The sequence below is a fragment of the Palaemon carinicauda genome, chromosome 2, assembly GCF_036898095.1.
Source record: "Palaemon carinicauda isolate YSFRI2023 chromosome 2, ASM3689809v2, whole genome shotgun sequence".
Taxonomy (NCBI): domain Eukaryota; kingdom Metazoa; phylum Arthropoda; class Malacostraca; order Decapoda; family Palaemonidae; genus Palaemon; species Palaemon carinicauda.
This window is the reverse complement of record NC_090726.1, coordinates 120,910,410-120,930,409: the sequence shown is the minus strand read 5'-3', so window position 1 is coordinate 120,930,409 and position 20,000 is coordinate 120,910,410. Positions and strand designations below refer to the sequence as shown.

The 20,000-nt window shown below is 35.1% G+C and overlaps 1 protein-coding gene across 1 annotated transcript in view; it reads left to right on the top strand.

Moving 5' to 3' along the window:
- The first annotated feature begins 5,556 nt into the window (after nt 1-5,556).
- LOC137619666 (protein O-linked-mannose beta-1,2-N-acetylglucosaminyltransferase 1-like) overlaps nt 5,557-20,000 on the top strand; it is a 41,449-nt gene continuing 27,005 nt past the window's right edge. The window contains exons 1-8 of the mRNA XM_068349908.1: nt 5,557-5,614; nt 13,349-13,527; nt 13,811-14,017; nt 14,263-14,485; nt 14,581-14,711; nt 17,371-17,581; nt 18,017-18,140; nt 19,909-20,000. The exon at nt 19,909-20,000 is cut by the window's right edge and continues 107 nt beyond it. Coding sequence (XP_068206009.1) covers nt 5,557-5,614; nt 13,349-13,527; nt 13,811-14,017; nt 14,263-14,485; nt 14,581-14,711; nt 17,371-17,581; nt 18,017-18,140; nt 19,909-20,000 — 1,225 coding nt within the window. The remainder of the gene's footprint in view (nt 5,615-13,348; nt 13,528-13,810; nt 14,018-14,262; nt 14,486-14,580; nt 14,712-17,370; nt 17,582-18,016; nt 18,141-19,908) is intronic.

Here is a 20,000-nt window from a genome sequence, read left to right as displayed (position 1 = left end):
GAGATTGAATAGGTGAGTTATCAATTGGTAGTTGGGTGTATTATTAATGTGTGGTATGTGATTCTCATCCCGCTCCCAGGTGTGCCCATCCGTCTGCCATGGGGCTTCTTGCCCCTGAGGTCATGATGGTCCTGGTCCCAGTTCACCCCCGCCTCCTAAGTCTGAGTCTCTTAAGAAAGTAGTTCGAGGTAAGTATCTCTCGTCGGAACAATTAAGAAATTTTAAGTAATTTCTATTTTTCCTAACGATACTTACCTCGAACTACTTTCGGGTTATTGCCCTCCCGTCTGTCCCCTGGTGAACAGGCACTCAGAGTTTGGGCGAAGTTTGGAGTGAGAACTGAGGATCTAAGGTCAAGATGGAGCCCGGGCCACGAACCGTACCCCCTTTGCAGCTCGGGTCGGCGGCTGGGCACTGTGAGGGGTGGGATTTGAATAACTTTGGTCGGAGTGGAGTACTTTTACCAGTCCTCCTAAGAAAGTAGTTTGAGGTAGGTATCGTTAGGGACAATAGAAATTACTTAAAATTTCTGATCTTTATACTTACTTTCTCAAATTGCCTTTCCTGATGATGATGATTAAGATTGATCCGCCTATATAAAAGGCGGACCATGGGTCCTTGAGTTGGGGAACGGAACGTTGGTTGTATCTTTTAAAAACTATTACTCGTGTTGGATAACATGAACACTGAAGACGAACAGATGATGATCAGTATGACACAAAATGACGACCAAAGCTGGAGCCCGAACCTCCAATCCAGGCCACCGTAAAGCAGACATCTCCTATGCCAAACCAGTTCCGTTGTCAGTCCTAGATAATTATTTTTCTTATAAGAGCGTGGTAACAGGATGACGTGCAATTGGGGAGTGTCTCTCCTTAGAAGTACTTCATTTTAGAGAAAAAAAAAATTACTTCAGATTGAAGAATTTTAGTTCTTTCTTTGATCCTTCAATATTCTCTTCTTCTGTGTAGTTTCTGCCTTATCCTGCATAATCTTTATTTTTATGGACTTTGCTTTCTTATTTCAAATCTGCCCTATCGTAAACTGATTCTTTCTTTCTTCTCTCCCGTTCTCCTTTCTGTATTTTCTGTCCGAATCCTTTCAAATAAATCTATCATTAGTCTTCAGGATTCATGTTTTGCTTGTCATGACTGCCTTCCTGTTTTTCACTTTTCATTGATTCCTTTTTGACAAGGTATTTTGGTTTTTTTCAAAGTCGCAGAGTCGAAATTTCTCTTAACTTTCACCAACATTTCTGCTCGAAGACGAATGACATTTGAAACCGATTTGGGAATGCACTGGTATTCCATATTTATCCTCACAGAGACTAAGAATCTTTTGGAGCTCTGACAGGAAAACATTCAACTTTCCTATTTATGACGAAAGACAACTTGGAGTCAAACCAGGAGTTGGGAGAGTTTTGAAGACTATTTCGGATTATAGAGCCTGTAAGGGATTTCCAAAAGGCCTTCATGTTTACTAAATTAAAAATAAGCTAGATACAGGAACTTTATATTGTTGTCTAGGCGGGGTCCCCCGCTCCCGTTGGCGCGAAGGGGCTCCCTGCTCCTGCTGGCGCAAAGGCGCTCCCCTGCTCCAGCTGGCACGAAGGGGTTACCCCGCTCTCGCTGGAGCGACAGGGCTCCCCGCTCCCACTGGCACGAAGGGGTTCCCCAGCTCCCGCTGGCACGAAGGAGCTCCCTTGCTCCCGCTGGCACGAAGGGGCTCCCCCGCTCCTGCTGGTGCAAAGGGGCTCTCCTGCTCCCACTGGCCCGAAGGGGCTCCCCCGCTCCCGCTGGTGCGATGGGACTCCCCCGCTCTCGCTGGCAGGACTTCCCCGCTCCCGCTGGCACGAAGGGGCTCCCCCGCTATCGCTGGCGCGTTGGAACTCTTCCGCTCCCGCTGCCGTGGTGGGCCTTCCCCGCTCCTGCGGTGGGCCTTCCCCGCTCCCGCCGTTTATAATGAATAGACATCTTAGGGGCGTCAAGAATTTGAAGACAGCTTTGAGTTTTGGAACTACACTTAAGTATAAAGGATATGGTGGTGATAATTTGATACAAAAATATATGAAAATTAAAAAAAAATAACAAAACTTATCAATGAAAACTAGATTCTTTGAAATATGAATACAAAAAATTTGAGATCATTGATAAATAGAAAAATGATTTTTCAAAAGGCTTCACAGAATTTCATGAAGCTTCGGATTACATCCTTTCCATTCGTATTCTTGAAAGAATCTATAGTTTTCATTCATTAAATTTTGTTATTTTTTCCGAATTTTCAATTATTTTCGTATCAAATTTTCACCAGCATATCCTTTATATTAAAGTGTAGTTCCAAAACTCAAAGCTGTCTTCAAATTCTGGACGTCTCTAAGACGTTGTCTATTCATTTTAAACGTAGAGTAACATGCCCAAATAACTTATTCAGAAATGGCAAGACATGGATAACATGGATGGAAGTGCAGAGGATGCTTCACCAAGGAGAGAGTGATGGAGCCAAGAGAATTCAAGCTGTTGTGGAGAGTGATGCGGTTCCAGATGAACTGGACTCAGGGATCAACCTAGTCTTCAAATATGGAATTTCTGAGGGAGTGAAAAAGCTTCAAGTCCTAAGCTCTGATGCAGAAATGAGGTCAGTTTTGAAAGCTCTGCATTAACCTTTCTGCAACCTTGGAAGCTTGAACTGCATCGGAGAAAGAAGAAAAACGGCATGGATAGGAGTTTAGAAACTGTTTCATTACAAATAAAATAAAGGAGCATCGAGACCACAATTTGTCATAAGGAAAGGCGCCGCTACAAATGTAATTGAATCCGAGATCAATGCAGATCCCATACCAAATCTCTGTGGGAGCTTGTAAGCTTCGCAATTTGGTCTGCTCTGAATGAGAGAGGACGTTCCTGAGGAACCGACGTCGGTCCGGATGCAAAGGATGTAATCGAAAGCTTCATGAAATTCTGTGTAACCTTTTGAAAAATCCTTTATGCATTTAAAAATTATCTTAAATTTTTCGTATTCATATTTCAAAGAATCTAAGGTTTTCATTTATAAATTTCATTATTTTTTCCGAATTTTCAAATATTTTTGTATCATATTTTCACCACCCTATCCTTTACATTAAAGTGTAGTTCCAAAACTCAATGTAGTCTTGAAAAAGGGTCACGAACTGATCCGAAACACGTGTCAAAACCATGCAATAAATGATGAAAAGCAAATATATTCCTGCTGTTATCCTGAAAACTACCAGCATGAAGATCTGCCCGAGGAAAAGCTGTCTTCGAATTCTGGACGCCGCTAAGATGTTGTCTATTCATTATATATATATATATATATATATATATATATATATATATATACATATATATATAAATATATATATATATATATATATATATATGTATATATATATGTATGTTTACATATATATATATATATATATATATGTATATATATATATATGTATATATAAGTATATATTTTATATATAAATATATATATACATATATATAAATATATACAAGTACCTGTATATATATATATATACAGTATACACACACACACACATATATATATATATATACATATATATAAGTATATATATATACATATATATGTATGTATATGTATATGTATATGTATATATACATACATATTTAGATACATATACATATATATATATATATATATATATATATATATATTTATATATATATATATATATATGTATATATATATTTATATACATATATGTATATATATATATATATATATATATAATATATGTGTGAGCATGTATTTAGTATTTGCAGTAGATATTCGAAATGTCAAATGATAATAGAATGAAATATCGCAACTTGATTTGTACTTTTTTTTTTTATTTTAATGCTTCCACTAACAAAAAGACCCCTTTGCTGTCTTTGATTCGCTAAGGTTGGAGAAGGCTCCACCCATTTCGTAAAAGTAGTAAGAAGAGCAACACCTGTTTTGTCATGGGAACACTAGAGACATCTGACGAAAGATTTCCCCTGAATGTCTGCGTTCTTTTGATTCTAACTGTACATGATCATGATCAAATATGCATTCATCTCCAAAAAATATGTATCCATCATTTGTACTTTCCATTTACACATTACCTCAACTCTTTGCTCCACATAAGTACTTTGTCTAGTCTGTACAAGTACTCTTCGCTCAATATATTTTCGCTGCCTTTTGTCGATGTTATCTTTTCCATTGCGTGGATTCTTTGAACACAAATAAAACAAAACTAATTTTCCTCCAAGAAATATTTGTTAGAATTTCCTGAACAGGCTGATTTTAGCAAACAAGAATACTGTACTGATTCTCAGAAAATACAAAGGTTTACTTTAACGATAACAACTTAACAACTGTAATGGTTAAACAACAAATAAACAGCGTTCTTTACTTTAATCAAACGTATTGACTTTATGGCTCTCAAATGTCGGCGCTCAAATGTTACTGTGCTCAATTGTTGGCGATCATTTGTCGGTGCTCATTTGTCTTGCCTCAAAAAATCGGCTCACGGGCAGGAAGTGTGGTGAGGCTTGAGAGAGAAAAGAGCTTCTGAAAAGTATGTTAGAATACTGAAAGATATGTATGCAGAGGCAACCACACATGTAAGAAACACTGCTGAAACTACAGGGAAGTTTAAAGTGAAAGTTGGTCTCCGCTAGGGTTCAGCCCTTAGACCCTACTTTTTTTATATTTTGATGGATGTTATAACATCGAGAGTTAGAAGAGAGGTGCCTTGGAGTGCAATATTTGCTGGTGATATTGTGCTGACTGATCTAACAAGAGAAAGTGTCCAACTCAAGCTAGAAAGAGAGAGAGAATAAATTAAGAGAAGAGTCTTGAAAATTAGCAGTACAAAGACAGAACATATGAGAACAGGTGGATAGGAATGGCAGGGAACACTGAAATTAGGACAAGGAAACATAAAGAGGGTTAATTCCTTCAAATATCTTGGTTCTGTTATGAAACCTTGTTACAGAAGTCAGTCATAGAATTCAGTGTGCATGGTGAATTAGACTCAGAGAAAGTCATCAGGAATACTTTGTGATAGTAGGAGGATCAGTGCAAAAGTTGAAGGAAAGTTTTATAAAAGTGTTGTTAGACCAGCCATGCTCTATAGGGAAGAGATTTGGCCAATAAAAAAAAGAGCAAATGAAAGTGGCTGACATGAGAATGCAGAAGTGGATGTGTGGTGACAAAAAAAAAAAAAAAAAAAAAAAAAAAAAAAAAAAAAAAAACAGATCCGGAATGAATTGATCAGGGGGACTGTCAAAGTATTTGAATTTTAAAGAAAGCTCAGGGAAGAAGACTAAAATGGTTTGGTTATGTCATGAGGAGAGAAGATGAGCACGTATATAAAAGGGTTATGAACGTGGAGGTGGAGGGCAAAAGAAGGATGGGCACGACAAAGTTCCGGTGGAAAGATAAATTATTGAATAACATGAAGGAAAAGAGTCTAAGAGAACGAGATCTACAGGACAGAGGAAGATGGAGAAGGCCGACTAGAAACAGCGACCCCATATAGAAATGGGAAAAGCTGATGGCAAAGAAGAAGAAGAAGGAGAAGAAGAAGAAGAAGAAGAAGGTGACAATAAAGAGGAAAATGTCTCAAATCAAGATATTGATGTAAAAGCTTTGGGAGAATGAGAGGCTTAGAGATTGGTAAGTAATTATCGCAATCTTCACATATTTCTGTCTTATGATGCAAAAATTATTCAAACACAAAGAAAAAAATACATACATTTCTTAGGAAACCTCATCAGACATCTTCATCAAAAAATAATGTAGAACCCTTCTGGACCACTGGAGAGGGTACACTTAGGCACACTATTCTATCTAAATTCTCTTCTTCTTGTTTAGTTAAAGTTTATTTATAATCTATATATGGGAATATTTATTTTAATGTTTTTACTGTTCTTAGAATATTTCATTTTCCCGTTTCCTTTCCTCAATTGGCTATTTTCCCTGCTGGGGCCCCTGGGCTTATAGCATCCGGCTTTTCCAACTGGGGCTGTAGTTTAGCAAGTAATAATAATAATAATAATAATAATAATAATAATAATAATAATAATCAGGAAGTATGTTATCAAAAGACCATTTGAACTCGAGGTTATTATGATATAGCTGAACTTTCTCTCAAGAAATGGTTAGCGATTTTTTTATCAGTAGCTACATAAATTGCTTTAGAGATATTCTGTGCTCAATATACAGAAGTCTTTTTTCAAAACAAGAATTAGGCTGGATTGCCTCTAAAGTTTGCGTTCATTACTATCATGATCATATCTATCTTGACAAATCTATTATCATGGCATTAACTCGGGCAACACTGCATTACACAAGTGCTTTTATTCTGATACACCTTCAAACTAATTCACAAAATAAAACCTCCTTTCCGTAGATTTAATAAAGCATACAGAAAACAATCCAAGCTTTATAGGATATTCGATTGATGTTAAAATGAATAAAACTACCCTCTTTCTCGTTCTTGGAATTTTAACCACGAGCTGTTTCTTACTCATATTTTCCTCGTCTCTGAAAACAGATTTCTCGCACAGGCCACACATTCCTTGAAATGATTACGTGGATTTTCCTTACTAGCCTTTAAAATTTAAACGGTGATTCTCGTGAGATAAAAGATAGGTTTTATAGTGTATAAACAGTTGTACAGGTGAAACTTACTATTTCATGAGGAGTGAAAGAATGGTAATCTTCTTGTAATAATTGCAGTAATCAAATTCCTTAGAAAATACAAAAACATGTTTAAAATCGAACATACAATTGCCTTTTCGCGTGACTTTTCTGTCTAAAAATGTCATGTAGTTAATTATCAATGGTTCGTATTAACATACTTATTCTAACGTTGATATTTATTCTGACAATGTATATTTGTATTCTAGAGGTAAAATTTTGAGAGACTCGATAACAGTCACATACGCTAAGACAGAATGAGGAAAATCAAAGAGCTGCTCCATGTATTGAACAAACCTAAACCAATTTATCTATTTCAAGACAAATGTTGAATCTGAGCACATATCGAGGAAAACCCAGATATATTCAGAACCAAATGAATAAGGATAATTTGATTGTTCTCCTATTTTTCCTCCTAAGACTAATTTATCTGACTTTCCTGTAAAAGGCTCAACTTCACCCACACCCAAAGCTTCGGCAGCTACAGGTGACGTTGCAAGAAGCTGAACCGTCAGTCCCATTATCCAATTAGATAATTTGCTCCTCCTGCCTGGAGCATTAGCAAGCCCAACCTTGACTCCTGTAGCTCATTCATCTCTACGAGTGTGATCAATCAGATCATAAAAAAAAAATTCTTCTCAAAAGCACACTTACCCAAAGAGAAATTAGAGGTGTAAACAACAATATGAAGAATTAAAAGAAGTGCGTGCTTGTGGTTGTGGTTATGTGTAACGGGAAAAAAAAGTGCTTTGGCCAGACTCTTGAGGAAGTAATTGTTAAGGCAAATATCGGCATTCTGTAATTAGACGGGACAGTGACGTCCAGATGTAGGACGAATATTCGCAAGCAAGTTGAAGGCCTCTCAGAGATAAAATGATTAAAAAAACGAGATCTAAAGGCGCTCTCTTCGCTGGCGTTTTAATACTCATTCTGCTAACTGCATGGACAACCAAAGAGGAAGGTGAGAAACTGTGTCTAAGATGACCCGTTATTATAATCAAATTCTTGTCCTACAAAGATTCACGGAGTTGTATTGTACAGAACTGTAATCAGTTTACGAACTAGTTTGCGCTGAAACGTTACTGATGATGTAAGTTCGTAAAACATAATAAAAGTAATAATACATACGACGGCGTTACAAGTGAAACTTTTAATTTCTCGATTGAATTCTATTTTCGGACAGATTTTCCGTAGAAAATACTGAAATACAAAATTGGTAACCGCTCGTGACCGTCCTTAAGTTTTTCCGAGCTTCTTTTCGAGATTTACAATATGGAACACTTAACTCGAAAGTATCAGAGAACGGAAAAACGTTTTAAGTTCTTGAAATATGATGTTTGTAATTGGGAAGATCCAGTGAATGTAGTCAATATATTTTATAGAGTTCCAGTGACTGTAGTCAGTGTATTTTATATATTCAAGCAAATGTTTATGATATGATAGAGGAGCAAAAGCATACTATATAACCCATCTGCAATCATTGCAAATAGTTTACCAAGCTTTATCACACAAAGTGCTGGAAAAAAAAAACTAAGGTATTTTTGGTATTCTACCAGTAAAAATATGTAATGACAATATTTTTTTTCTCGTAACCAGATTCTCTGATGTTTAAATAATCTATATAGTCCAAAAAGGTATTTGTCATCATTGAAGATGATAATATATATTTATATAGAAAATTATACACTTAACATGCTATTTTTGTAATCATCATTAGTCTTTACTGCGGTTAATGGGAAAAAATTATACTAAATATGATTTAATATCATTTATCAGAAATGTAATATAAAATAGTAACTCTTTCCAATCCAAGACTGAATATTGAAATGAATGAAAAAAATTCCATAAAGAATAAGGGGGGGGGGTGCCGCTATGAGTAAAGGCGTCTTCTTAACGAAATGAAATTCGCTGTAAAATGCTAAAGTATTCATGAGCTTAGAGTTCTTACGCTTTCAGATAAAATAAGCCTACGTCTCACAACGCACACTTTTTCTCATTTTCTTGATGCTCTATAAGAATAAATGATAAAGCAGATTGTGCTGTAATATCATGACACCCCTTGTGTTTTCTAATGCATTCTATTTATAACCATAAAATCACAAAGAAAATACTTCGATGATTTTCCCTCTGAAAGGACTTACATTTGCCGAACGTTATTAGACGCAGCGAAGCGTAAGTTCTTTCATCCTTGACACTGGACAAGTGACACAATCAATACTTCAACCAAATTCCTTTGAGCGACGTCGGCGTAGCGATGTAGCATTTTCTGGTCGAGATGTCAAAGCCTTATCCTTCAATCTCTTGTGTTGTTCTTTTCGATGGTTGTAGTTTTTTTAATATCTACTTTTAAAAAAATAATTACATATTCGTAATGGTGGAGCCTTAATTAACCTCTTTTATCTACCAAATTTAGCTTATTGTGGTTGAAATGGTCCATTGTGCCTCAGGAAAAATGGGCGTGTTATAATATCAAACATTTCTTTACTTTCTTCTTTTCAGGCTTCCTAAAGCTTGGTATTTGCTTTTGCAAGAATACTGCTTTCATGTTTAAATTTCTTCTTTTGCTTCCCCTATTATCTTTTCCCCCATCAAAGGGTATTCTGGGCAAAAACAACAAATATCTCTCAATTCGAAACAGACCTCTTCCAAGAATTTATTCCTCTAGCAAAAAAAATTAACTAAAGATCATATCAACGAAATTACATCACATTTAGTTCACCCGTTTCCGAAATTTCCTGCTGTCAAATACATAGAAAACCAGGTTAGGTAAACACAAGTGAAATCATTATCTTGTTCCAACTTCGTCAGTGGAGGCAATGACAAAAACAAAGTTTACGAATTAATTAAGTGCCGAGGCTTCTAAGAATTTATTCAGGCTCAAAAGCACAAAATCTAGATGAACCTGAAGGATCATGAAGATTTCCTTTGAATAAAGTTCGTCATAGCATGTTATTCACTCCGGATCCTTACTTCCATCGGAATCTGGAGACTGAATTAAGCCACCTACTAATTCATGTATATGCATATGTCTCTTACCGCGATGTTGCCAGGGTCGTGGTTAGAGCAATACCAATTAAAGTTATAATGTTCTAAAAGAAAAAAAATAATTAAATAAAAGAACTGGGAACGCTTCCAGGTTGATCAGAAATTCAACTAAATTGCAAACTAGTTTATTCATTGAACTTGATGAAAAACACTGTTTTGATAACAGGATATTTATTTTGAAAAATTTCATCAGCTCTGAATCTACAATGACAATCACTCGTTACGTTGACTCCTCATTATCGACGTCACTAGGGCAGTTTCTCGCCAGTTTACCACAAAAGAGCGTTCGATTACGGCCATCACTGTCAGAGCAAACCAGTTTTTGTGTAATCCCAAAATCACCTTCCTTTAACGATGGGAGATCAGGGTTTTAGGGATGGACTAAAAAACAAGTAATTTGCGCCAACACTGATGACATAGCTGAGATTTACAACTCTCCTACTTCCTCCCACCATCCTGGTCTCATGCCAATATCTAGTGGATATCAATAACAAAGAAAAGACCCCGTAAAACGAGCTTGCCAAGCCACGTCACATAACCTTATAATAAACTTGCTGCTCTCAAAGTTTATCGCTACTTTTGTATAGTTAGTTCTGGTCAGTACCTGGATATTTAACCGTCATAAATACTGTAAATGTAAGTTGTCTGCACATAAAGTGCTTAAACATACGTAGGTTAACCTTAACAGAGATATTGAAAAGAACTTTTTGATGTCACATTCCCATGGGTTAAGAGTCGATCTAGCTACACGAGGATGAAATATAATGTGAGATCTAGAAAAACTCATCGGGTAAGGTAAGCAACTTCCAAACGGCTTTGTAACAATGAAAAGGTTCGAGTTAAAAAAGAAATACATGTTTCATGTTCGTGTGTGTGTATTCATATATTCATATGTATATATACAATATAGATGCTGTTACTGCTTATCAAAAGTAAAAATTCCTAAGGTAAAAACATACTTTTATTATGTTGCTCCTTTTCCTCCCCTCTGCCGACACCTGTTTCAGGCATTAACTAGAAGCTTTCTCCGGGGATAAATTGTGCAATGAAATCACCTTGAAATAGAATCTGAATGAACGCCAGTGTAGAAAATGTTGCAAGTTTACAAAGAAATTTAAAAAATGAAGCAATCTCCCTTACTGATGAAAAAGAAACGCACACACAAATATATACTGTATATATATATATATATATATATATATATATATATATATATATATATATATATATATATGTGTGTGTGTGTGTGTGTGTGTGTGTGTAAGTGCAGGAAATCCTATTTGCCATGATACAAGATGCGACAAAACTGATTTGCATTTTAGTCTTCTGGGATTCTAGTCCCGTGCTTTCCAATCTTCGCTGCAAGAACCAAGGTCATTTACCTACCAGGTACATAATGCAGCTCTTAGGACCTCTTGCTAGATACAAGGTAATAATACTAGTTACTCACACACACTAACGCACGTACGCAGACATACATATCTATCTATCCACATATGTACAGTATATATATATATATATATATATATATATATATATATATATATATATATATATATATAAGCCAGTGCTAGTGCAATGCTGGACAAACGCCTCACACATGACCCTCCACTTTCGTCTTTTTATGGTCTTTCTATGCCAGGCTGTACCCGCAAATTTTTTTAGTTTGTCCATCCATCGTCTTCTTTTCCTTTCCCTGCACCGTTTGCAATCTCTAGGGACCCAATCATTTATTCTGAATGTCCATCTAACATCTGCCATTCTCATTATATGTCCTCCCCATGTCCATTTCTTATCCTTACATGTTGTTACAACATCCATTACTTTAGTTTGCTCTCGTATCCATTATGTCTCTTTCTGTCTCTTAGTATTATGTCCATCATTATTCTTTCCATTGCTCTTAGAGTTGTAACTAGCTTATGCTCTGAGGCTTTAACAAGGCTCCAACTTTCTGATGCATAAGTTAATACTGGTAGGACCATCTGATTAAATACTTTTCTTATTAGGGAAAGTGCCATTTCACTTTTCACAGTTTCATTTTGTTTACCAAAAGCTCTCCATCCATGCTCAACATTCTTTTAATTCCGGTCTTGCGTCCTGGGGAAACGACTGGTCCGGCATAAGTACGTATATTCATTAACAATATTTAGAGTTTCTTCCATAACCGTTATTTGTTGTCTCTGCATTTTCATTGAACATTATCTTGTACTCATATCTATTTTCAGTTCTACATGAATATATATATATACATATATATATATATATATATATATATATATATATATATATATATATATATATATATATATATATATATATATATATATATATATATGTGTGTGTGTGTGTGTGTGTATGTTAAATCTCCATCTGAATACCTTCGGGAAGTTGTCTATGGAAGGTGTTAGCCTTTTAGCTGTCAGCAAGTCTTTCGGTTCTTTCGAGGTGAGGATGCTTTTTATATCTATAATGTATATATGTACATGTATAACCGAATAAGCATTATACTAATTTTGTTAATACACTTTATTAATCGATTAACCTATAGAATACATTCATGTTCAATAAAATGCAGGATAATTAACAAGGCTTTAATTTTGTTCTACTTAAACAAAGGGCGTTACTTATGCCGTAACCCATATATACTGTATATATATATATATATATATATATATATATATATATATATATACATATAAATATATGTATACATATATATATGTATATATATATATATATATATATATATATATATATATATATATATATATATATATATAATGCAGAAAGGAGTAAATGTACATACACACCATGATATTAAGCCTCCACCAAACAAACCTAACATAATGAAGACTTCGACCCTACTACGCCATTAAACTGATGGAGAGCCCCCATTCCCCCAAAATAAAAATATTTGGGTCCCCTAAAACATCATTCAACCAGAAACTACTGTCTGGTTATAATTACTAAGTGATAATTAATAAACCAGTTACTTATAAAACTTCATAGGTAAAAAATCCACCCATAATATTCATGTTTTTTCAGTTCATCGACCCAAAACCTCTGTGATTACCCGACAACTGTTCCCATTTTAAAAGATATGAACACCTGTAGCTCCCATGAATATACACTTATCAATAATATGCAATACAGGAAATGTCATTTTCCATTTATTTTGTTATAACATTTTATGACTGCCCCTTACAACATTTCTGTATATATATACATACATATATATATATATATATATATATATATACACATATATATATATATATATTTATATACAGTATATACACAACACATACACACACACACACATATATATATATATATATATATATATATATATATACATATATATATATATACATATATATATATATATCCACTTTTGTTAAACACGGAAAGCAGCAAACCACTTAATCTAATGACTTTAATTTTCATGGAATTTATTTTTCAACGCAAGAGGTATCGGTAGCGGAAAACCTCCCGATAATCTTTTAAAGGAAGTTATAACGAAAAAACTTCAAGATTCCGAGCTATGTTCAAAATAAACAACTTCATTTATCTTTCCATTTATTAGATTTGAAACGGTATCCAAAGAGGTGGAGGTCATTAAGCCCCGAGAGCAGAGAGAAGAACGCCTTCAGGGAGATGGATCCAAAGAGCGGGCTTCAGCAAAGTAGCAACGGAAAAGACACAGTGACACTCGAGGCTTCCCTGAGTTTTGAAGGAGTCACAGTCAAAATAGATAACGTCGAGGTATGACTTTTCAGGCTGATCATTTAATCAAAAGTCATATAAATGTATAAGAACATTATGAATGACTTTTAAATGTTACATTTGTATTGCATATTAACTTCAAATAAAGTACCTAATACTGTATAAACCAATGCATTTAATCTTTTGGTTGTTTCAAACTAGTGACAACCTTAGAAATAATGAATCACCTCACTTCATTATCACATCATTCCTCCACAAAAGATAAATTTCAGATTATTCTTTAATATTCGCATTGTTTATCAGAGAGGTATTTCTATGACAGGTGTACAAGATGATGAATCTGACGCAACCATGGGGAGAAACAACAGCACGTTTACACGCTGGAGTCCACCTGCTTATTTTACACCAAAAATCTGGGGCAGTGATGAGGATACGGAATTTCTACACCTGGCAGCCAGAAATCGATTTACAATTGGCAATGGCACTTCACAATGTTAGGAGAGGGAGGCTCATTGTATTGTTAGGCGCAGTGAGTATGAGTTTTATTTTACTTTTCTGGAGATTTTTGTTTTGGCTTTTGAAATTAAAATTGATTCTATACGTTCCTCTTTTTTTTTTTTTTTTTTTTTTGGTGCTGAACTAAAATTAATAACAAAAGTTACATTTGCACTTTGCACGGAAACAAATTAAAGCTCTGATTAAAACCTGGAAATATATATAAAAATTAACTCACAAACACAGGCCTTTCAGAATTGTTTTAATATTTCGTCCTAGCCAGAATTCACTCAGTTCTTGAAAAGTCAAGTCTCAGAGAAGCTGGAGTACTTTGGCTCCGAATACGTGAAGGGGTTCGCCATGTATGACGTATGGTGCTGGGTAGGGTGGAAAGGCGGACGCACATTGCAAGAACTCCTCGTTACAGCGGAGGTCTTCAACAAGATCAATGAACGGGATGTGTCTCCTCTCCACACTCATCTGGTCATTCCACTCTCCAATGGTAAAATTGCACTTTTCCTGCCGTCGGCTTTCCACTGCTATATCAGCTAAGTATGATAGGATCACATGTATACAACCTTTCTTATATCGTTACAGCTGACGAGTGTTGTAGCTGGTATTCATGGAGCACTTTGAAGGATAGAGCGGAATTCTGCGAGAAATACGGAGGCTACGGAGATTTTTGCTCCTGTAATAATCCTTCAAACGAAATGGACCATCACAAACCTGTAAGATGTAACATAAGCACTTTTTAAGTTACATTAAACTTTAATTTACTACTGCACTCCACCCAGATTATCTAAGACATATGAAGGCGAATTCAGAAACGTTTTCATTACTCTTTCGTTTATTATTATTATTATTATCATTATTAAATGCTAAGCTACAACCCTAGTTGGAAAAGCAGGATGCTATAAGCCCAGGGGCCCCAACAGGGAAAATAGCCCAGAGAGGAAAGCAAATAAGGAAATAAGGAAAAATAAAATATTACAAGAATAGTAACAATATCAAAATAAATATTTCCTATTTATACTATAAAAACTTCAACAAAACAAGAGGAAGAGAAACTAGATAGAAAAGTGTGCCCGAGTGTACTCTCAAGCAAGAAAACTTTAACCCAAGGCAGTGTAAGACCATGGTACAAAGGCTAAGGCCCTACCCAAGAAGAGAGAACAATGGTTTGATTTTGGAGTGTCCTTCTCCTAGAAGAGCTGCTTACCATAGCTAGAGTCTCTTCTACCCTTACCAAGAGGAAAGTAGCACTGAACAATTACAGTGCAGCAGTTAACCCCTTGGGTGAAGAAGAATTGTTTGGCAATCTCAGTGTTGCCAGGTGTATGAGGACAGAGGAGAATCTGTAAAGAATAGGCCAGACTATTCGGTGTCTGTGTAGGTAAAGGGAAAGAACCGTAACCAGAGAGAAGGATCCTATGTTGTACTGTCTGGCCAGTCAAAGGACCCCATAACTCTCTAGCGGTAGTATCTCAACGGGAGGCTGGTGCTGGTTTGTATAAGATAATTCATTTACTGTAATAATAGTTCATTCATTGCAATCTCCCAAATCAAGTTTTGATTATGTGGTTTGTCGTGCTGTTAGATATTTTTCAGTTTTATTAACTCGAGTTCCTTTTATGAACAATACTTTTAGTTATCAAAATTTTTACCAGATAAACATTTGAGCAAAGACAAGGCAACTACATTTGTACTTCAACTCTTGAATCATGAATGAGTCTACTGTGCAAAAGTCTTTCACCACACTAATAATTTTTTACACTAAAACAAAATGCTCATCAGTAGCAAGCCGAGTCGTCCAACGCACACTGCATTTAACTACTGTAGCCTATATGTTGTAGGCACTATCTACCTTCCTGGAAATTATGGACCTCCTTTTCTAATAAATTTATAGGTAGGGAAATGAATAAAAGAATAATTGGAAGGAGAAACTATCTTTCCCGATTGTTAATTTGCTTTGCGTATACTGTTGTATTCTGTACGCACAGGTTGATATGTCGATAGGAACACTGCTAATCTGAAAAGGATCGTTTTCATCCACATACAAATGATACTTGCCACATGAAATCCTTCTTTGAGTATTGCATAAAATTGAAAAGTTATTATTAATAAGAGGCAAAGGGTCACATGTCAAAATCAGCAAAGTATTCTTCAAGTACCAGCATCTTCAACCTCCCTTCTTATAGGGGGAGAGTTATGGACATTTTCTTTTATAATCAGAATTATCATATATATATATATATATATATATATATATATATATATATGTATATATATACATACATACATATATATATATATATATATATATACATATATATATATGTATATATATATGTATATATATATACATATATATAGTGTATTTTGCCTTTGGTGTTATATACAGTAAAGTGCATTGGCTTATCTTAGTCCAATGAATACAATTTCATGTTCCTGTAACCCATTAAAAATGTTTTATCCGCGTTTGATTGTTAATCTCAACGCCTCCGGCTGATAACTTTGTCTGGGCTTACGAGTGCAACATGAAGAATGCTGATGGTTGTAGACATGGCATTAAACCGATCTCGAACGCTATACCTGAATTGTGTCCCTTTTCTCGAAATTGCTCTTAATGACGGCCGAGTTTTGATTAACCAGTTACAATGAAAGCAGCGTTTCATCCAAAGTTAGCAAGTTTATAAAACCGAAGGAAGGGAATTCTTTTACAATGTTAAGAATTCAAGATTCCGTTGTAAGAGGATTATTATTCATCATTGTCTTGAGTAATAGTGCAGTGCTGTAGTTCTGACCTGGGACAAACATTCCACATAATTCGAAACCCTCCATCACTCTCAAAGTAAATTAAATGCAGATCTAGCACTCAAAGAAAACAACGATCTCGCATTTTATATCTTAGGTCTACATGCTGGAAAAGCCCTTGAACTGAAATATTGAAATTTTGGGAAATTTGCAATAATAATAAAAAAAGTAAAAAAAAAATCTTCAACCCTTAAAAGTAGCGAGCACCATCGTAATATAAGGGTAAAGATATAAACAGTCTTTTGGAGAGCAAATTGTTGACGGAATCGACGGTTGAAACTATTTTGTTTTTATTAATTATGATAAAAAAACACAGTGGAAAATTGAATTATGCAATAATAATAATAATAATAATAATAATAATAATAATAATAATAATAATAATAATAATAATAATAATAATAATAATATAGTTAACGCAAATTTCACCTAAACAAAAAATAATTAAAATAGATTGGTTAAATTTCAAGGTTTACATACCACGCTGGGCCGAGATATATTTAGACATTTCAAACCGAGAATGAATGGGTTTCTTCTAATTCTGTGTCGCTAACTCCCTCTTCCCTCGCTCAGATAACCTCCGGAGAAGAGTCGATCCCTGTGGCAATAGTGACAGCACGGCGCTTGTGGCAGGTCTTAGGCCAAGTGGAACAGATAAGGAGGAGTCCCGGTGGCAGAGACACTCCCATTACTCTTTTCGTTGATGGTCACAACCAGGAGGCACGAGACCTTGGGAAAGTATTAAGCATACCAGTCGTGGAACATAACAATTCTGCACCTAATGGTAAGCGTTCAAGATTAAGTCTCTCTCTCTCTCTCTCTCTCTCTCTCTCTCTCTCTCTCTCTCTCTCTCTCTCTCTGTGGATTTGAAAAGATACACCTCTCAATGTGGCAATTTCTTTACATAAAAAATAGCAAATACTTGGAATAGACTTCCAACGGATGTAGTAAACAGTAACACGGTAAACGAGTTCAATTTAAGTTAAACAAGATCTTAAGAACCCTCTAAATACTTATACTAAATCACTCTAACAAAGAGCAAATGGAGTGCCGCGGATGGAATAAAAAGACTTTGAGACTCTCTCTCTCTCTCTCTCTCTCTCTCTCTCTCTCTCTCTCTCTCTCTCTCTCTCTCTTTCTCTCTCTCTCTCTCTCTCTAATGTGTATGTGGTTCACCATATTTTGATTTCATTACTTAAACGATCTCTGTAATCGACAGGTTCTACGCAGAGAATAAACAATCATGTCAAGTTTTCTTTGGAGCAAATCTTCAAACGAAGCCCCGGTGTCAATCTCGCCATCATACTTGAGGATGACTTAGAACTGGCACCGGATTTCATTTCGTGAGTTTACAGTTTCAATCTAAAAGCTTAGAAATATTTTGCCGTTGTTTTACCATAATAAGAGATATATTTACTGTTTTACGCAAGTGTCAAATTGTGTATACGAGTTTTCTAATCATTGAAAATAAATAAAACAATAATAGTCAGCAGGGAAAGATACTGAATTTACTGGAAATCTTTTTCATCATATGAATGCGAACATTGTTTCTACTATTACGGGTAGCAGGGAGGAGGAATGGATATTTGAAGGTGAAAAAAAAAAACATCTTTGTCTATTATCATCAAAGTAGTGATGGATTTCAGAAGAAAAACGTTTATCCGTAATTACATTGATTACAATACTTCTGATATTTTCAAACACAATGTTTCCAAAATCAAATAAAAGTATTAACTAACAAATAACATACGTGAAAGTCGTTTAATAAATGAACGATACAATAGTTATTGCCACATTCACAATCTAAGAGCAGAGTCAAGGATAAAGCCACATACACTGATACCCTCCCCACCATTACCACTTCATACATATGGCATGATGGGGGGAGTCTAACTTGAACTTTTTGGAGAGCGCAATCAAAGATTGCGACTGTAGTTTAACGAGGAAGAGATAAAATTTTCCAATAAAGCTTTCCTACAAACATTTAACGAACTTTATTTTCGTTCAAGGCTAACATAACTTAAGTAATAATAATAATAATAATAATAATAATAATGATGATAATAATAATAATAATAATAATATAACATGAAGAAGAAGAAGAAGAAGAAGAAGAAGAAGAAGAAGAAGAAGAAGAAGAAGAAGAAACGATAATAAAATCAAAATAATGATAACAATGATAATAATATCATTCACCCATACCTGCCTGTCCATCTTGGTTCCAACAATATATGTCAACAACAAAGTAACGGATTTTGACGAAACCTGGTGACGCGTTTTACTGGGAAACTCCCTCAAAATCCTAAACTTTCGACGTGGTCTTTATGGTTAAAAAATGTCAACTCTTCATCAATGTCCATCACAAGTCAATCATCTGGAAAGGGTCTACTATGTATATTTTTCTTTTCATCTCGAAACAGTTTTTGTTTTTCATGTAATTCTTGTAACCAACGGACATGAAAGCAAACCATATCATATTTAAACTATTTGGATAATGTAACAATTAATTAAAATGACTGGGAGATTTATAGAAAGTTTCGTAATCTCACTAAATGCTGTAGTTGTTTTTTTATATAAAAACTAATCATAAATTCTCGTTTCTCTTAATTTTTTATAGATCAAACTATTCTGAGATAGATGTTCCATCAAGGAATCTGTATTTTAGCCTTATTAATATTTCATGTTTTTTTAATTAATACTGAGTATATTAATTTACTCCTTACTCTAAATATTATTTTTTGGGGGAGTGAGTTATTTGATTAAACCTAAAGAGCGTTTTAAAATGAGACTTAATCTTTTTTACACTCGATATCTTTTATCAGCGAATTTAGCTATTTTACACCATCAATGTACAGCCGGACACAATAATTCCTGGCACACCTCGCTCTGAGGAATTGCATCTTGTCACGCCATAACTAAGCGGTAAGTAACCAAACAGATCAAGTAAGGAGAGATGGCAGAGGTGGTTGGATGGAGCTACTACACACAGGAACTTTCCGGGCAGTTAGGGTGTGACAGGGTCCACGTCTTCAGAGCATGAAGTACCATAAATTTCTGTCGTACATATACGCCTTCTCAAGGCTTGAAATAACCTCGACACTTTCCTTCCAGATACTTTCACCAAGTAGGACCCCTCTTGCTGAAGGATTCAAGTTTGTTATTTATAAATGCATTCAACTACAACTCCTATGGTCACACGGCAA